An 18,772-nucleotide genomic window follows, 5' to 3' on the forward strand; every position below is an offset into this window, starting at 1 on the left:
TAACGTAGTGCAAAAGGCGTATAGTTTGAATTCTTTTCCCTTTTTTTTTTTTTTTTTTTTTTTTTGTATTGAAGCTTTTTCTTTCTCGTGGCTATTAAACCCTTTTAACAGTATAATATGGTTTCCTTCTTCATGAAGGATTCTGGATTTTAAGATATTTTTTTGGGTTTTGTTAGTGCTCGGGAGTGTGGTGGTTTCTGTTTTTCTATGTGTTTCAAGAGTGGTTTTATTTTAAAAAAAATATTAAATTAATAACTTTTTAAATATTTTTATGTGATGATGTGAAAAAAATATTTAAATATATATTTTTTAATATATTTTTAAATAAAAAATACTTTTAAAAAATATTATGTAAACAGACTGCGAGTGTGTTTGGCAGTGTGGTAGCGGTTGCTTTTCAAATAGCTTTTCGTGCCGAAATACATGCCAATGATGTTTTTTCATTTTTTAAAAATTATTTTTGACATCAGCACATCAAAACGATCCAAAAAATACAAACCGTACTCAATTTTAGCAAAAAAAAAAATTTCAAAATTTGATGAAACACAGTTATAAACGTAATGCCAACCGGTCTTGTGCCACGCAGCAAAGGTAATTCTCCTTTATTGTATAATTATTCAATAGATTATAGTTATTGGAATTCGAATATGTTTCATCGAAGAAAATTACCATTACATGATCACTAAATGATGTCTATTTATATTAAATTTAGAGAGGTAATTAATTATGAAAAAAAAACTTCATTTTTCCCTTTGACATCAACTAATTTCCTCGGTAGGTATGAATTAAATTATTCAGTGAGTTCATCTTGGGTTGTTGAGCAGACATTGAGGAGGAGTTCATGAATCATAATTATTAATTTCTGGTAAAATAAAATCATGATTTTTTAAACTCATGCATCGAACCTTAAAATTAGCGTTTTAAAATATTTTAGATCTTAGCAAAGACGTTTACATTCCCAAAATAGATAAATACAAAATATAAACACGTTCAGGTCAACCGTTGGGGCTGGTGATGCTTCAAATTATTGTAAGTATATTTTTGCACTCTTTAATTATTAGCCTGGAGGTGGGTTTAATGTAAATATAATAACCTTAGTATGAACACTTTATTGTTAGAAAAAAAACAGAAAAAATTATTAAATTTTACTGATTTTGACCTTAATATTATAAGGGGTAAAAAATTAAATTTTACTGATTTTGACCTTAAAATTTTAAATTATTCACAAAAAAGTTATAAATGATTTTTTAAAGCTCAGCCCTACCGGTCCCCTCTCCCTCCTTGAAAAAATAAAATAAATTTGTATATTTAAAAAATTAAAAAAAAAACATATTTCTTTTATCTTCATCATCTACATGGAAAAAAAAATTACCACATCCTTAAAAGCCCTCACTCAAGAATTGAACGCACTCCCCTTTATTTTGGGCTTCGTGGTCAAGTCACCTGTCGTATACAATAAAATCCTAGAAACCTCAAGGTGACTTCCCTTGCCTCCTCCTCTACCCAAAGAATATTCCAATGCAACTAAAAATAAAAATAAAAAAACCTTACAGAGGTACATGGGTTGCGCTAGAACACGAAAACTTTCGAACAAAGATCACCATCTTAGAAATTTAGCTCGCTCGAACAAGGTCTACACCAGCAGCTTCAGGTGCTTCTCTTCTTTTTCTCATGAAGTTATAGCACTATCTCTTTTAGGCGTGTGTATGTAGAACTTGATTGTTTTCTTGTATCTTGTTCTTTATAATCTTGATTATTTACTGATGTTAGGATTCGCGTTTATTTTAATTCAGTGGGTGCTGTTGTTTTTGTTGATTCTATCCACTGAGGTGCATGGAAAGTCCATTTAAGTCGATGGCAATGAGCTCTGATCAAGACACTCGTATCCTTGCTTGTACGCATGATAGATTGAGTGGTCTTCCAGACCAAGTTATTTATCATATATTCTCCTTCCTTGGAGCTAATGATACTGCACGTCTTGGTTTAGTATCGAAAAGGTTTAAAAAACTGTGCTCCTCTAGCCCTTACTTGAATTTCGTTGCGGATTTTGATTCTGGTTCTGATCATAGCTGTTTAAGAACAAGGTATACTGATTTCTGCTCTTATGTCGATAAAGTTCTGCGATCGCGCGAAAAGACTGGAGAAGGGTTAATACGTTTGCTTGTTCATTGGTTTTGCAAGCAAAGAAGGTTTGATATTGGAGGGAGTGTTGTTAATTCATGGGTTACTGTTGCTACAAAGTGTGGTGTTGAGGAACTCGACATGCTAGTCCATGTAGATTCATTAAAAGGCTATTCTTTGCCGGATTGTGTTTATAAATGTGAATCTTTGAGGGCTTTGAAATTGAATTTGCAGATGGGAAGGTTCAGTTTTCAAATACTAGGGTTTGACTGGCTCAAGGACTTATGGCTAGATTCAGTAACAATAGGGGATAAATATTTTGGACAAAGAATTTCGGATCGGTGTAAATGTCTTAAAAGGTTAACTCTTGAGAATGTTGATGGTATCAGTGATCTCACTATGACAAGCTCATCTCTTGAAGAGCTGGAAATAAGTGATTGCAGATTTCCAAATAGTTTCTTTGATGGGAAATTTAACATATCTTGTTCATCTCTCAAGGTCTTGACAATATCCAGGTGCCAATTTAAAGCCTTGTGGCATGTTAACCTTAATTGTCAATCTCTGGAAAATCTGACAGTCCAGGACTCTGAGTTTGGCAGATTTTTTGTTTGTAAGATAGATTGTGAGTCTCTTGAAACTCTTGAAGTCTGTGGGTCTAATTTCCTTGAAGCATGCCAACTCCTGGTTGATTGTCCATCTCTTATCCATGCCATGATTAGCAGCTGCAGGTTTGCAAATGTTTGCTTTCTGAACATCAAAAGCTCTTCCCTTGGAGGTTTAACTCTATCCGAGTGCAAATTTAGCTCCCCGGAAATTGGGTCCCAATACTCCAAGCCAAAAAAAGAGATCAAAGTAGGTGCCGGTCCCTGCAGACGCATTATTATGAAGGCTGAAAACCTTGAGACATTGAATGTAAGCTCATCAGACGCTTATTCATATGAATTTCCTTTGTCGATTTCTGCTCCCAAACTCAAGGATTTATGGTGGACTGGAGATCCCGTAGATTTTAGTTATCTGAACCAGGGCATGGTGTCGCTATTGAACGCTAGAATTCATATTAAGCCTACTTGTCGGCATAGAAGTGAGGAATCTGATCGTCGGTGCAAGCATTCAAAGAGTTTAATTTATTGTGCTGCCAAGTTCCTTCAGTGTTTAAGTGAAGCCAGATTCTTGAGTATAAACACGTGGCCTATTGAGGTACTTCCTTATACTTTTTGTTCCTGTTCCTGTTTTTCCTCGCATAGCATTACCTTTTTTGTTTTCTTTTTTTCAGAGGACTGATGAGCATAGGCTTTTTTGATGTTGCAGATTTTCTTTATGCAGAATGATTCTCCGATAGTTTTCAAGAAGCTACAGAACTTGGTTCTACTAACCGATGGTTCATTTGCAGACCAAATCCCAACCATAGCCTCCTTCCTCAGGGGATTGCCTAATCTTAGGAGACTAATAATAAGATGTGAACAGATATCCCATGAACTTTCTGATCCAAATGCAAGTCTTACTCAGACCACTCTTAATCCATGTCTCTTTTCTCCATGTCAAAACACACATTTCAGCTGTTCATCTCTTTAACATGCTCTTTTTTGCTCTGTTTTTGCAGCTGATTAATTTGCTGGGCTTGAATTCAAGGAGCTTTAATCTGACAGGCGTCGGCCAGGATTTGAAAAACGTGAAGATAGAAGCTGTGCAGGGTCAGGCTCAGTCGTGTGTGCAGAATGCTGGGAAGAGAAGATAATTGCTTTTAGTTCAAGATTTTTTTATACAAGTAATACCAGTTGAGCTACGAGCAAATGGGCACCTTTTCTCTAATCTATTATTGAGTTTTGTATCAAACCACTGTATCTGTCCTTGATACATTGAATCATCTCTCTAATCCATCGTTTTAAGTTTGTTCTTTACAATTAGGCCCTATTCTGGGGTTCATTTTGAAGGTCAGCTTAACCTTTTGGCTATATAATGGAAGTAACTTTCAACCTTCAGCACTGTTAAAAAAGCAATGCTGTCTCTATTAGGAGGAGAATGAGTGCCGCATTCAAGTGATGTTCTGAACCCTGCTAATTATCAGAAAAAGGTTAGGGTTTTTGGGGGCCTGTCAAAAAAGTAAATTTGCCCACTATTCTAGGAGCTACACGGTGATTGTATCAATCTGAAAGCCCTAAAATTAGAGAAATCCCATGTTTCCAATTATCTTACTACCTTTTATTTTTCACAAGCCATTAGGAAGTTAATTATACATAAGATATCCTTGGATACTAGAGAGGGAACATCAAAGGATCGTATACAATCCCGGTTAAACAGAGAACCGATTGCATTTAAGCAGAGAAATTAACTTACATAGGTTACGAAATCTGCCATTGCCAACTTAGTGGTAGCTTTAAAACTCTGTACGTGGCATCTTCCTCTTAAGAAATTCTAACAAAAGGCACGGGCTGCAAACTAGAGTTTGGATTCCAATATGGAATACAGGGATTAGCACATTTTCAAAACTTGCTTCTCACCGGCACTGACTTCAAGATATCTTTCTGTGAAGATATTTCCTCGCTCAACAAAAATTCCAAGGAAAATCACTTGCATGTTGATTCCACTTGATAGCTTTAACTGTCACAACAGACCACATCTGAATTAGAAACTGGAGGCGAGTCTTCATGTCCAGATATCTCTCTGTTTGTATGTTTTGACAAAGTTTCATCATCTGAATCAAGCACATTATTAGAGTCAAGGGCAGAGTTACGAGTGGGTCTTTGTCTCAACCTACTCTTTTTACACAAGTTTCCAGCTTCCAGGGCAGGATGGCTTGCAACTCCAGCCAGTCTTGAACTCCAACGAGAACCAAACTTCCGAGCAATGTTCTTGTCACCAAAATTTTCATTTTCTTTGTCAGATTTGTTGGATCCACTCCCATTATCATGATCCCTTTTGCTATCATAATCATCATCATCATCATCATCCGCTTCATGAAGCTTGTCACTTTCATTTTCACTCTCTGAGGAGCTTCCCTTCTCGATATTATCTTTGGAGTCTGCACTCATGCCTGAATCACCTATTTCACCATGACTTTCTTCTGAATTTGTGCCCATATTTGAACCCCCATTAGAAGTATTTTTTTCCTGCTTAACATGTTTGCCATTGTTGCTCTGCTCTTCAATTGTTTTCCTTTTCCTGGATTATAAGTTGAAGTCAGCAATGGAAAAGATCATGAATTCTCGTTCTCAATATGAGGGACAAAATGCATAAAACAAAGATGTTGAAGAATTTAAGAACAAGTTTAGCAAAGAATGTTGCAAGTATGTTTGAAATATAGAAATGCAGTGATGACAGTAAATTTCATCAAGTCTTACTTTGTTATTTTTATAGCCTCATCAATAGCACGATCATAGTCATCTGCATATTGGATCGCAAATGAAGAGGTTAATTATAAATAATTCACAAGTACAATCAAGTTTCTCAGATAAAAAAATATATGTTTGAATCAAACAAGAAACTAAAGTGAACAGAAACCCAAATAACCAAGAAAATTATCATTCAGTTTGTGACTTTTTTCTCCATCTCATCCATGATTTGAGATCCCATAGAAGCTCAGTAACGCACTTCACAACAGGGAGGCAGTTACATAATTCTAAAAATGTTCAATTGGCTCTATATGATTATTAGATATTTAATGTAGTTCAGCAAGACAGTGAAATAGAAGCAAAAGACAAACAAAAGATGATTCTGCCACAACCAGATCATGAAAATGAATACAGACAAGATAACATCATACCAAATGTATAACTGATAGGTCTGCGACTGCGGCAGGAACGAGTAACCCCAGCAGTGCAGGGTCTAAAACTGTTCAGGAGCTTTTCTTGCCTTTCTTTTTGTTTGAGGGCCCTATCTTTCTTCTATTGAATACATGACAGTGACAGATTACTTACCATCAATGTGAAAGATAAATAAACTTGTGCATAATAAAACTGTGACTACACCCACACTACTAAGAAACAATTATAAGAGAAACCCATAAGCTTACCTTCTGAAATTTCTGTATAATAGGCAGGACATCAGTTTCAATGGTCTTGCCAGCTGCAACTTGTGCAGTAACTTTGCTAGAAGAGAGTTCATTCTGCCGTTACCAACAAGAAACAAATTAAACTAAAATTTCCAGTTGTTGAAACAGGGGAATACTAAACTTACCACAACTTTCTGAAATTCCTCAAGATTGGTTGCAAGTATTTCCCATTGGAAACAGGTAGCTGGCTGATTTTTTGATGCTTTACCCCTCATTCTACTATTTGCCCCAGTCTTGTTTACTTGCTTGTACAATCTATGGCCAATGACAGAACTTCCATCATACCTGAGAGCACAGTTAGTATTTTCAACACTTTGCACAGCAAATTATATAAAATTCAGAACATGCTCAAGAATTACCAGTAAGAAGTTGCAGTTCCATCTACCCCAATCTTATCTTTCCGGAAATAAGAAATTTCAGTTCCATCTTTCAAAGAATCGTTAACATAAGATGCAATGTCATTTTGCTGTAAACAGAAAGAATGGCTTACAACAGATTTAACAAGGAAACCTAGAAAAAAGCTGCACAGCTCATTCATCTTAAATGTATCCACCTATATAGAGAACTTGATTACCCACTAATAGATACAAACACAATGGCTTCAAAAAGCCAAGAATGCGCAAAATAAAATACCCTAAAAGCCTACCGAATGCAAAAGTAGAAATCAGAAATATAAACATTTAGAAGATCATCCAGTCAAAAAAATACAAATAATAACTTCCAACATTTGAGAAAAAATGTTTAATCAGAAAGGCAAGGCATATTACTTTAGCTCTGAGTTCACAGAGTGCTTTCAAAATCAGCAATCTATTAGCTGGATCTAGTTCCTTGTATCTAGACATCTCATCTCTGCACAAGCCACAACAGCAAGAAACCATCATGACCTGAGCAAGTCTAAATAAAAAATTGAAAACCTATCTTTTAGGAAATGATATGAGACAAATATTCAGTAGTTTGATACCCTTTGGCTGCCTTCAGTGGTAACTCGCCTTCAGCAACCTGTAATAGGAGAACACAACTAATAAGTACAAATTCAAAACTGTATGAAAATCCTAACTACACAGTTGAAAGTTGAAATGCCGCATACCCGTGGCCACCACATGGCTAGTTTCTTACAAAGCTCGCTCACCCACGCATCAGATGCATTCAATGTTTTACTCATAGGCGGTATCCCCTGTTGAAAAATCCATATTTAAAAAAAACTTAAAAAGATATTATCCGCATGGAAAAAATTCCAAGTTAGAGAGCACGCAATGCCAACCACATGAAGGCAAAACCAATCCTTCTCAATTTGCAAAGTGTTACGTACACAAAACTAATGACATCTATCACTACACAAAAGGTCCATAGCCATTCGATTTGCCCTTTCATGTGGGATTCCATGTGATACTTTCATGTCATATAGCGTTATCCTTTTGCTTTTATGGCATATTATATGAATCAATTATCTATCATAACATCCACACGCATGATTTTCAATGCTAAAAATCAGCACAGCTTCCTCGGTGCATCAAATACATTGATGCACAAAATAAAGGAAAACACACAAACGAATACTCGATAAGCATGCAACGCCCTCATAGCCAAAATACGCATTCCCGTTGTTTGAATCATTTACACCAGATATTACAAAAACATATTTTCGGCACAAGAACAAAAAAGAATCATAGCCATTGAATTCGTGAGCCCAGTAAGCAAAACCTGTGATTATCTTATGTCGTGATTCGTGCCATGATTTTTCACCCAGATCATAAATATACATCGTGATAGAATCAATTGATTGCAAACATCATGATAATCAAAAACATTGTTTCGTTAATAATTAAAAATGTATAACACCGGATAATTACTTCGCTAATTTTATTTTATTTATAATAATAATCAAAGCAAGCATAAATAAAAAATAAAAAATAAAAATAAAAATAAAAAACCTTTAATAGCTTAATGTGAAGCTGAGCAAGTGATTTATTAGGCTCAACAAGAGCACTCTCAATCTCCTCTGCCGTTAACTTTAAATCAACCCCAATGACTGGCTCAAAAACCTGTAAAAAAGAAACCTCCAGCTTTTTACACGAAATATTTATTAAGAAAAAAAACAGAGAGAGAGATAGAGGGCAGTTTGTTTATTTTACGCTCAAAAAATTAAGAACCGTAGCGAGTTCCCATCGTCCACGAATCTTCTCGATTTCCGATTTCAAATAAGAGTCGTCGTCCAAAACGACGACGCCTTTTTCCTTCTCGTCGTCTGTCATTTTGCGGAGAGAGAAGGTGGAGTGAGAGATTGAATGGAGAAGGAAGAGGGAGGGGGAGGCGGTAAAAATTTAGGGGACTTGTTTCCCGCCTCAATGAATTTTACTGACCTGAGTAAGGATCGTGGTTGGATTAATGTTAAGGTTGAGGTTACTTTACCTTTTCTAGGGTTAATTAGTTAATTAATTTTAGGCTATCATTTTGGAATAGTAGGGGAGGACAGCACAGGACACCTTCAATCCCCCTTTTTATTTTTTTCTCCTTGTTCGTAAAGCGCTGCATTTTTGTTGTTTCAATAGCTAGACGCCATCGTTTTGGCCAGTACTTTTTCCAGCAAAGCAGGGAGCACAATATCTATAAAAAAATGATCTAAAATTAATTAAAATAACAATTTGAGATCTCAAACAAAAAAACCGGTAAGAATTTTTTTTAAAAAAGATTGGTTTAATTCGATTATGATTTTATATTTTGAAAACAAAACTGGAAAATTAAAATAGAAAAATCAAGATCATATATATAATTAAACAACTATTTTTGTTTAAAAAACAAATTTTGATGAAAGTTTTTTGGCTTGGGTTTTAACAAGAACCAAACCTTTAATTTAATTTTTTAGTTTGATTCAGTTCGATTTTAATTCTTTGATTAAATTCAATTTAGTTTAAAATTTTTAAAAAATTAATTTTGTTGGATTTTGTCCTCCAAATTGTAATGACTATTGAAAGATATTTCGGTTTTGTTTTCCGATGGGAATCTTTGGAATTAAAATTATTTTCAAGCAATTTTGTATTTGAAATTCTTTTAAGAATATTTATTTAAATATTAATATGAAAATATTATTACAAAAATACCCTTTCTTTTCTGCAACAGGCCACCCATCCTCCGTAACAGTAGACGCTCCCAGTAAGGGTCACTGGGAAAATAGGCAGAGCACGAGAATGCGTGCATTTCAATCCCCGTTGCACTGAAAATTGCTTCTGCGTGATAATTGGACTGTGACACTGTCAGGATCTTTAAACTATATATAAAACGAGGTCGTTGGATCAAAACCAGGGCAGCATGCTTGCATGGCAGGGCACCAAACACAAAACCAAATTGAAAGAAGAGCAGCACGTGTCATTTCCATGATAAAATGAACGAACTGTGAGGAGTACCAATATTCTCAGTGTGTACTTTCAGGGGAAAAATAACTCCAGGTTCCAGGCACCACACAATGATGTCTTTTCTTTGTTACCCAGTAAGGAAAGGAGAGTAGCCCGCATTTCTTGTATTCATTGTAGAGGAACATCGCCTTCTTCGAGTTATTCATCTTTAGTGATACAAAAGTTGGAGTGGTGTATTTAGGGGTATAGTTAGGGCTATTTTTAAAAATATTTTTTATTTAAAAATATAATAAAATAATATATTTTTTATTTTTTAAAAATTATTTTTAATATTAGTGCGTTAAAATAGTTCAAAAATACTAAAAATTATTAATTTTAAATAAAAAAATTTCAAAATTTTTAGAAACGCGAATTGTACCGTGTTCCCAAATAGTCTTATCTAGGCAGTACCCATGATAACTACTAGTGTATTTATTTTGTGTTTAGATAGTGTTTTTCTTTTTTTTTAATTAAATTTTTTTTTATTATAAATTTTTTTAATGTGCTGAAATTAAAAATACATTTTAAAAATAAAAAATATTATTTTAATATATTTACAAACAAAAAATAATTTGAAAAACAACTAATATCACAATACCAAACAATCGTACAAGTGGCCATGAAAAGCATTAATGACATGTTTAGTAGTATGGTACAAATTGTTCTTCAAATATTTTTTAGAAATATATTAAAATAATATTTTTTATTTTTAAAAATTTATTTATAATAACGTATTAAAACAATCAAAAACTACCAAAAAATTTTTAAAGCAAACAAAATCAAAGCTTTTTAGAAATATAATTTAACCACACTCTCAGATATATCCTAAAAAATATTATAAATTAAAAGTAAAATAATTAAAATTATTAATTGGATTCAATATTAATATTTTATTGCACATGTAAAAATTATAACAAGTTACGTGAAATTAAATTTAATTTTACATGTGATATGACAGCAGACTTGACAAGTTTTTTGTTTTTAACTTAAAAACACAAGAAGCTAGCGACAGTCATTAAACTTTTTCAGAATCGAAGGGAGTGGTTTTCAAAAACTGCGATAGTGGCTGTTAGTTTTTCTTTCTTCTCAATAATATCTTTGTGTTTATAAATTATGCTCCTCTGCATGTCTCCATTGCGCGGTGGAGGATCAATTTTTTTGTGAACGTGCAGTTATTTTGATTTTTTTTATTAAAATAATTTTTTTTTCAATTTTTTTTTGTTTATTTTAGCGCACTCAAGGTTTTTTTACCCTAATTTTTGTTTTATTGAAAAATTATTTATGATTATTCATACAAATTAAATATATATATATTTTATGCATAATTAGAAGATAAATATATAGTAAACGAAATAAAATCATGTTTATAATGTATTTAAAAAATTTAAGAACAGAAGTATAATTTGAATTGAATTTTTATAAATGATTTATTATTAGGATTGTTATTTTAATATCAAATGTACGGTAATTAAAAAAATATTAAAATAAAAATAAAATTTTTAATACTGTTTAAGAACAATGTCCAGAGGGAGAGTAGGTATAGCATGGTAATATTTCATTCATAAATTTTACTGCTCTGTTGATTCTTCTATTCTTTTTTACTTTCTATATTAATTCCCAAATCACCTGAGAACCTGTGAGATAAACAAACAAGACAACACAGTAAAACGGATAAGAATGGAGAGACCGGTCTATTTTATTGTGTTAAAATCTAATCTTCTTGTGTCCTAAAAGTATTTTTAAATAAATTTATTTATTTTACTTTAAATTAATTGTTTTAGCTTTTTCTTGCATAGGATGACGGTAGTCTTTGTAGCCTCCAATCTACCATTCAGAACATGCTTGTGAGTGCAGTAGTCTGTGTTTTTTAAATGTATTTAAATTGATATTTTTTAATACATATTTTATGATTTTGACATGATGGTATTGAAAAAAAAATATCAAAATGTATTTTAAAAAATATAATGTATTGCAATATTATATATAACAAACCCAAATTTAATAACAAAATGTTTCAACTAATAAAGTTCTTTATGGTATTTGTTATTATAAAAGCAGTTATTTTTTAAAGTATTTTTAATTTAGAAATATATTAAGATAATATTTTTAAATTTATTTTTAAGATTAATATATTAAAATGATTCAATAACACAATAAAATTTAATTTGAAATAAAACAAAAATTATTTTTGAAAAACATGGCCACGGCAAAAACAAGCAACCCTCTCGTGTCTACATGAGTTTGTTCCCCCTCTTTCTCATCTAAATGTATAAAAATAATAGCTATTTTCTTTTTAAAAAGAACATTGGTCGTTATCCTTTTCATATATAAGTAGCTGTTACATAAATATTCATCATATAATATATAGTTCACATGCATTTTAATTGAGCAAGTGAAATAATTGGCCTCGGTAATTATCGTAAGAGTTTCGTATTGTTAGCTCTCAAATATTTGCATGGACTATCTCACAAAACTAACATCGTTTAAGCTGGGTCAGGTGGTATGAATTCGTCTAGAAAACATCCTGGAAATTACACAAGTGTTTTTATTTTTATTTTATCTTTCACGGTTTTTTTATTTTTTAATAATAAAAAATATTTAAAAACTTATTGAATTAAGAAATTTTAAATTAATTTTAAAGATAAATTGATTTTTTTATTAACATATTCAATACACAATACTAAACACACACACGATGATAGTTTGTTATGTTTTGATTAATTGGTGATTCAATTGATAATTTTTACCGGTTTGAAAAAATAAATTTTAAAAAATTATTAATCATAGTTTTTTTTAACTAAAATTTTAATAGTAAAGGTTTTAGTAAAATTAATGTAAAACTATGGTATGTATTAATTAATAAAAACTTTTAAAATTACAGCCAGTACAAAATTTAGTTTAAATCATACCTTATCATATTATCAAACGTATTCCTAGCAACGAATCAAACCCACATGGAACGGAGAGATGATATTTGTCTAGAAAATGATATTTTAGATATTTAATTGACTAAGGCGTAGTACGACCCTAAACATGCAATAATTTTATGGGGGTGACTAATATAATAATAAATGTTATTTTTTAAAGTATATTTTATTAGAAATGTATTAAAATATTTTTTTAATTTTTTAATTTTTTTAATATTAATGTATTAAAATAATTTAAAAATATAAAAAAATAATTGATTTTTTTTAAAAAAATGGACAAAATGATGTTTCAATTGCAGCGAGAAACAATGCCTCATAATTCATGGATAAAAATTTCCAAAAAATAAAAATAAAAATAAAAGTATATTTGTTTATCGGAAACTCAATCGAGAATCCATAAGTCCAGTGACTTATCTGACCTTTACCCTCACTTTTTATCTCCGTTACCCCATAGTTCCGCTTTGTGTCTGTACTGCGTTGCACTTCACGCATCCGAGAAACCAGAAACACCTCGCAACAAATTAAAAAAATAAAGAGAAAATTAGAAATCTCCACCGTCAACACCCCAAATTCTCCAACTCAAAAACCTCGAAAAAAAGAGAGTAAAAAATGAATAATCAAAATCCATAACTAACAGAAAACAACAATAACCTCCATTGAAATGGACAAAGAAACCGACCTTCTCTCTCGCCTAGCAGCGAACCATCTCCACTTAGCTCAATTCGAGCCATTACGAGCCATCCTCACATCTCTCCGCACCAAAAACCCTGACCTCGCTCTCGCAATTCTCCAAACCATAGTATCCAATTCTGGCAGGTTCGATAACATTCTCTGGTCCCAATCTTGCCCTAATCCATCACTCCTCACATTTTTATCAACCCTAGAGCTCTTACAACTTAACAATCCGACTTCGCATACATGGCGCTTCGATTCCGTTACGCTTCGGTTGCGTGTAGAGTTTTTGTTGTTGATTCAACTTTTGATTGATCGCGTGACGGAGAGTTTGCGCAAGAATGTCGATCTCGATAGGTTTGAGAAAGAGGAGGGGGAGATTGGTGTGGGAGAGAGTTCTGGAGGAAGGGGGGCGGAGGAGGAGGAGGAGGAGGAGGAGGGGTTTTTAGATAATTTTGAGGGTTTGAAGGATGGGAGTGGTGAGTTAGAGGTTTTGGATAAGGTTTTGGAGTTTGGTGTGAAGAGATTGAAGGGAGATGTGGATTTGGACGGGAATGAAGTGGGAGGGAGTGGGAGAGGGGAGGGTTCCAGTTCCGGTGGTGTTGTGGCAATTGAGGAAGGGGAGATGATGTGTTTGAGGAAGGTGATTTTGGATAATGCGGATGTTTTTGATGCGTTGTGTTGGAATGTAGAGAGCCAAATGAAGGGGATGAAGGTTGAGAATGAGAATTCAGGTATGGAGATAACGGTGAGGGGGGAGGAGAGTGAGAAAGTGGAGGAGGAAGGTGTGGAGTTGTTTGATTTGATTAGAAAGTGTGTGCAGTTAGCGCATGTGGATGCAATGAAGGAGTGTTCAAAAGAGGGAGATGAAGGAGTATTTTCACATATCCGCTTTCTGCATCTCGATCGTGGCCTGGAGGAGAGTGAGTATCGGTATGTGCATTTTTGGGTTTCTGTTATTTGAAATGAAATGTTGTGGTAGTGATAGGCGAGTGTTGTTGGGTTTTCGACTGGTTACTGCTGGTTTTGGAATCAGTTGTTTAATGCGTAAAGCTGTTATTAATATGGTTATGCTTTTGGATTAGCTTGTTCAAGGGAAGGAAACACCTTCAATATTATTCTCTAGGATTCCTTAGGCATGTTTTTAATTTTCTCCTTCCAAATTGGGGTCTTACATGTTTTCAGTAGTCATTTGCATGAGTTGAAAGTAATCAAAGTATTATACCAACATGGGTTATATCAGCTACCTTTGTATGTAAGATACATGTATGTTGCCAGTGCAAAAGTTGCATTTTTTTAGTAGTTATGGGGCTGTCTACTTGAGATGACTTGGAAAGCATTCCCTCCTTGTTTTGTGTCGTTTGTCGTGTTGGAGCTTAATATTAAGGGCATTGCAGGGACGGAATAGCTATATAAATCTAAAGTCAGGGCTATCAAAGATGCTTTAAGTGTGATTGTTTTTTCTTTGTTTCCTTGAAGTTCCTTCTAAATTTTAAATTTTAGCTTGAGGTTTTCTTCCTCCCCATAGGCAGTTGTGGGAATTTTGTTTTTCAAACAGTGCCTAAGAAAGGGAAGAGGTCTGTGATTAAATTTTGGGGATGAGGAAGAGGGTGGTACTAGATATTATATTTAGCGTCCCTGAAACTTTCGTGAGTTGGGGCCACCTTGCCTGTGCCCAGTCTCTACCATTGCTCACAGGATTGCCTCTCTTTTATGCCTGCTCTACTGCCTTTCATTTGTTGAAGGACAGCAATGAACTTGTCTTGCTGCCACTGCTGTCACCTTTTTTTTCCTGATGTATTCTGGTATCATGCACCCAAATTCTTATACAAACTCTTTCTGACGAGTTATCACTACCATAAATTTCTGATATTCTTCTTGAACTTTTTGAGCTTGAGGGAATCAAATAAAAGGTGTTGCATGCTGTATGCATTTTCTCTTCTGAATAATTATTGCCTTCCGTTTTGTGTTTCTTTATAGCATTGTGCTGCAAGATCTCCTTGTGAGGGTTTTGTCAACAAGGAAAGGATATGGAACCTCATGGCATGACATGCAAGAAAAATTGCTTCGGATCTATGAAGAGGCTCTTTCATCGAATTGTAGACATCTTGTTGAAATGATTCAGGCAATGCTCAGAACACTTTTGTTTAAAGATTTTGGGATTGCTTAATTGTTGGTGGTTTGCAGGGGAAACCATAAAACCTGGTTAATGAATTGAATGCAATTTCTAATCTCAGTTGTCTTGTAAAAACTTTGGAGCTTCCACTCTCTACTGAAACATTTCCTTTCAAAAGTCCAAACTTAGGCAAAGTCTGTGCGGGATTCCATATGACAAAAAAAATAGTCTCAAAGGGTCCCTTAGGTAGTTTGGATTTTATAATATTAGTTACACCAATAGAAGCTGTAAAGGATGCACTTGATTTTGCTAAGAAATTACATGGCTCAATTTTTTCAATAGAAAAGATTAATGATTATCATCTACTGTCCTTGTAAGGGAATATGTTGTTTGATTTCATGAAATTCGAACTTATCTAATATTATTATGGAATGCTCTGTGATCAGGTGTGTTGATTGTCCAATGTGGTTTTGTGCAGGTTATCCAGGATGACTTGCTCCGTCAAGAGATTGAGATGTCTCGAGCACATGCTGACAAACAGATTCCACTCCCTTTAGAGCACTTTCAGGGGTATCTTATGGAAATGAAACTGGATGAAGATTCAAATGACCCATCTTTTTCCTTGAGTAGGGCTGTCAGTATTTGCATGAGAGAGATGTACCACTATGCTCGTGTTTCAGAAGTACATATACTTGAATGCTTCATGGATACAGCCCTCTCGGCTGTCAAGAGGGAGCAGCTTCAAGAAGCTAGCTATGTATGTTTCACTTTTGCATCTAAATTGAACATGCGAGTTTGAAATTTCGTTATTACTCAAATTGAAAATGACATTTCAGTATTACACAAATTGAAAATGTTGTTAGAAAATCTCATCTTTTTCATTCATGTTGCAGTTTCTCAAGCTGTTTCCACGGCTTAGGCCCCTAGTAGCTGCCATGGGTTGGGATCTGTTGGCAGGTAAAACAACTGCTCGGAGGAAATTAATGCAACTTCTCTGGACAAGCAGGAAGTCGCAAATACTTCGACTAGAAGAGTCTGCAACATATGGTAATCAATTGGATGAGGTAATTTCTTCTTCTGTTTCCAAATCTTTTACATAATGGTTTTGTTTGTCCAAAGGAAGAGTTGAATATGTAATTCCCTCTTTTTTGTTCTCGTTGTTTTGACAGATGTCTTGCGTGGAGCATCTATGTGATTCATTATGTTATCAGCTTGATCTTGCCTCTTTTGTTTCTTGTGTCAATTCTGGTCAATCATGGAATTCAAAGTCATCACTGTTGTTGTCTGGAAACCAACAAATAATTTCTGCAAGCGAAGATAATCATTCAGAACGTTTTGTTGAAAACTTTGTGCTGGAAAGACTTTCTGTTCAAAGCCCTCTTCGCGTAAGTCTCCTGCACTTATATGGTTGCGTTCACATAAGGTGTCCTTTGCAAAATTCATGGACATGTTTGGTTATAGAATTTGTCAATACAATTATTAATTTTTCACACTGAAATTTGTGCTCAAAGAAGACGAGTTTGTGGTAACTGCTTTGGTATTGAATGGTGTCATAGTGTCATCTTTCAGGAAGGAGTCCGCGTTTACACAATCATGTTTGTTTTTGCCTGTTTTATTGGTTATATAGATAGTTTTCTTGATTTATACATGCTTTGATGAAATGTTTTATTTTGGGAATTGTAACAAAAGTCGAACTTTGCCTTCTTTTCTTTTGAGTGATTATTGTGAAGGTGGAAAAAATTTCAGCTGTCAGTGGCGTTCAAGTAGAGTTTCATATATAAATGTAAAGATTTTTTTTTTACTCTTTTTGTTGCCTTTTTGCAGGTATTGTTTGATGTTGTTCCAACCATGAAGTTTCAGGATGCTATTGAATTAATTAGCATGCAGCCAATTTGTTCTGACATAGCAGCCTGGAAAAGGTGTGTGTGCCCATTTTATTCTGTATCTTTCCTACTTTAGGTTATGCAAGTTTGGAAACGCTTGGAAACTTATCTGTTATGCTGAGGAGTGCTGTGTGGATGGTTGTTTTCACTATACATGGCATTTTAGTTGACTTGCTAGGCTGCTGTATGCTTAGAATTTGCTTTGTGATTGGTGGTTCTAGTGTTCAATATTCACTCACCCAGTCTATCAGACAGAACCTCTTGGTACTTTAGCGGGACCTTTATAATTCTTTTAAAATAATTATACTACTCTTTGATAGGCTGGTTTGATTTCTTCATGGTCTTTGGGCATTGTAAATTTCGATGATTGTCATTAGCTTCAAAACTTAAGGACCTTAACATTACATATGGTAATTATTTGCTATGTGGGCACTTGGAAGGCCCAAGCCTGCATGTGATATGTTCCCAATTCCTTGTTACAATTGCTTCTTTGTCCTAGCATATTCTTCTTGTCAAATTAGGATTTCTTATTTTCAATATGCTGATTCCATTTTTCTTTTGTCTGTGTGTTTTTGATAGAATGCAAGATATTGAACTAATGCACATGCGTTATGCTCTGGAATCAACTGTTCTTGCATTGGGAGTGATGGAGAGGTGTACGACTGATGAAAGACAGAGTCATCATCAAGTGGCTCTTTGCCACTTGAAAGACCTGAGGAACCACTTGGAGGCTATTACCAATATTCCACGCAAGGTTATCTGCTTGCAGTTTGTGTTGGGTTTGATATAACAGAAAATCTTAGACTATTCTTACCTGCAATTTTTTTTTTAGATTATGAATTGATCTGAGTGTTTCCCTAGAAAGCTGGCAACAATTTAACAGAACTTATTTTGTGTCACCCCTTTAAGTTTGCCTTGCTACGTTTTTATCCAATCATGTACTTAGTAGGCAATGATGTCAGATGTCTAAATTTAGTTCTTTCCTCCGTACTGTTTATTTTGGAACATTTACATAACATTGATTTTATTCAATGATGCAGATATTGATGGTGAATGTTATAATTTCACTTTTACATATGGATGATATCTCTCTCAATTTGACGCATTGTGCCTCACCAGGGAGCAATTCTGAATCATCCTCCACATGTGCTTGGGACCATACTGATGTCACTTTTTGTGAAGGAGGGAAAGAAATGGTTATTTCTTTCACAGGATTGCTACTTGATATTCTACATCGCAATCTTCCACCAGGCTTGATTGAAGAGCATACACCAAATGATGGTATGAGTATAGATGGAAGACAGGCCTTAGAGTGGAGAATATCAATAGCTAGAGATTTCATTGAGGATTGGCAGTGGCGGTTGTCAGTTTTGCAACGTCTTCTACCATTATCTGAGTGCCAATGGGGATGGAAGGAGGCGCTGACTGTCCTACGTGCAGCCCCATCCAAGCTGCTTAACCTGTAAGTTTGATATATCCTTTTTCTGACAATTCATTCTAGTATGCAAATATCAACTAGTTCACACTTGTGGTTTATCTGCAACATGTTTGCTGTGCAATGTTGAAGTATGATGACTTACTGCACTATGGCAGGGGAATGCTTTGTTTTTTGCACC

At 34.2% G+C, this 18,772-nt stretch overlaps 3 protein-coding genes across 5 annotated transcripts in view; 2 read left to right on the forward strand and 1 right to left on the reverse strand.

Moving 5' to 3' along the window:
- Positions 1-18,772, forward strand: part of LOC7495730 (uncharacterized) — a 95,310-nt gene that overhangs the window by 53,515 nt on the left and 23,023 nt on the right. The window contains exons 1-8 of one of the 2 annotated variants that reach the window (XM_024604250.2): positions 12,923-14,090; positions 15,138-15,282; positions 15,752-16,030; positions 16,167-16,337; positions 16,443-16,658; positions 17,098-17,192; positions 17,736-17,910; positions 18,197-18,618. In XM_024604250.2, the coding sequence (XP_024460018.2) occupies positions 13,147-14,090; positions 15,138-15,282; positions 15,752-16,030; positions 16,167-16,337; positions 16,443-16,658; positions 17,098-17,192; positions 17,736-17,910; positions 18,197-18,618 (2,447 nt within the window). In that variant the 5' untranslated portion in view covers positions 12,923-13,146. Of the gene's footprint in view, positions 1-12,922; positions 14,091-15,137; positions 15,283-15,751; positions 16,031-16,166; positions 16,338-16,442; positions 16,659-17,097; positions 17,193-17,735; positions 17,911-18,196; positions 18,619-18,772 lie in introns of those variants that run through there. The other variant, XM_052453669.1, reaches the window with a different exon arrangement.
- On the forward strand, positions 1,411-4,022 carry LOC7495729 (uncharacterized). The gene is made up of 4 exons (XM_002308590.4): positions 1,411-1,651; positions 1,794-3,318; positions 3,430-3,612; positions 3,722-4,022. Exons 2-4 carry the CDS (start codon positions 1,834-1,836, stop codon positions 3,854-3,856), a joined length of 1,803 nt encoding a protein of 600 aa, XP_002308626.2. The 5' UTR covers positions 1,411-1,651; positions 1,794-1,833; the 3' UTR covers positions 3,857-4,022.
- LOC7471552 (DDT domain-containing protein DDR4) lies at positions 4,297-8,656 on the reverse strand. Of its 2 annotated transcripts, XM_024604336.2 has the most exons (12): positions 8,530-8,644; positions 8,302-8,414; positions 8,101-8,211; positions 7,257-7,343; positions 7,131-7,168; positions 6,937-7,018; positions 6,529-6,635; positions 6,295-6,454; positions 6,131-6,223; positions 5,882-6,002; positions 5,460-5,502; positions 4,297-5,280 (listed from the first exon to the last, which is right to left on the reverse strand). In XM_024604336.2, exons 4-12 carry the CDS (start codon positions 7,329-7,331, stop codon positions 4,716-4,718), a joined length of 1,284 nt encoding a protein of 427 aa, XP_024460104.1. In that variant the 5' UTR covers positions 7,332-7,343; positions 8,101-8,211; positions 8,302-8,414; positions 8,530-8,644; the 3' UTR covers positions 4,297-4,715. The 2 variants fall into 2 exon arrangements, with proteins under 2 accessions (XP_024460104.1, XP_024460103.1); XM_024604335.2 differs by having other exon boundaries at positions 8,302-8,656.

This window comes from Populus trichocarpa, chromosome 6 (genome assembly GCF_000002775.5).
Source record: "Populus trichocarpa isolate Nisqually-1 chromosome 6, P.trichocarpa_v4.1, whole genome shotgun sequence".
Classification (NCBI taxonomy): Eukaryota; Viridiplantae; Streptophyta; class Magnoliopsida; order Malpighiales; family Salicaceae; genus Populus; species Populus trichocarpa.

Coding starts and splice junctions, on each gene's coding strand:
- LOC7495729 (XM_002308590.4), top strand. CDS start 1,834: ATGGAAAGTCCATTTAAGTCGATGGCAATGAGCTCTGATCAAGACACT. Junction 3,319..3,429: donor TAAACACGTGGCCTATTGAG/GTACTTCCTTAT, acceptor TTGATGTTGCAG/ATTTTCTTTATGCAGAATGA. Junction 3,613..3,721: donor ATGAACTTTCTGATCCAAAT/GCAAGTCTTACT, acceptor CTGTTTTTGCAG/CTGATTAATTTGCTGGGCTT.
- LOC7471552 (XM_024604335.2), bottom strand. CDS start 8,421: ATGACAGACGACGAGAAGGAAAAAGGCGTCGTCGTTTTGGACGACGAC. Junction 8,212..8,301: donor CGGTTCTTAATTTTTTGAGC/GTAAAATAAACA, acceptor TCTTTTTTACAG/GTTTTTGAGCCAGTCATTGG. Junction 5,281..5,459: donor GAGGCTATAAAAATAACAAA/GTAAGACTTGAT, acceptor CTTATAATCCAG/GAAAAGGAAAACAATTGAAG.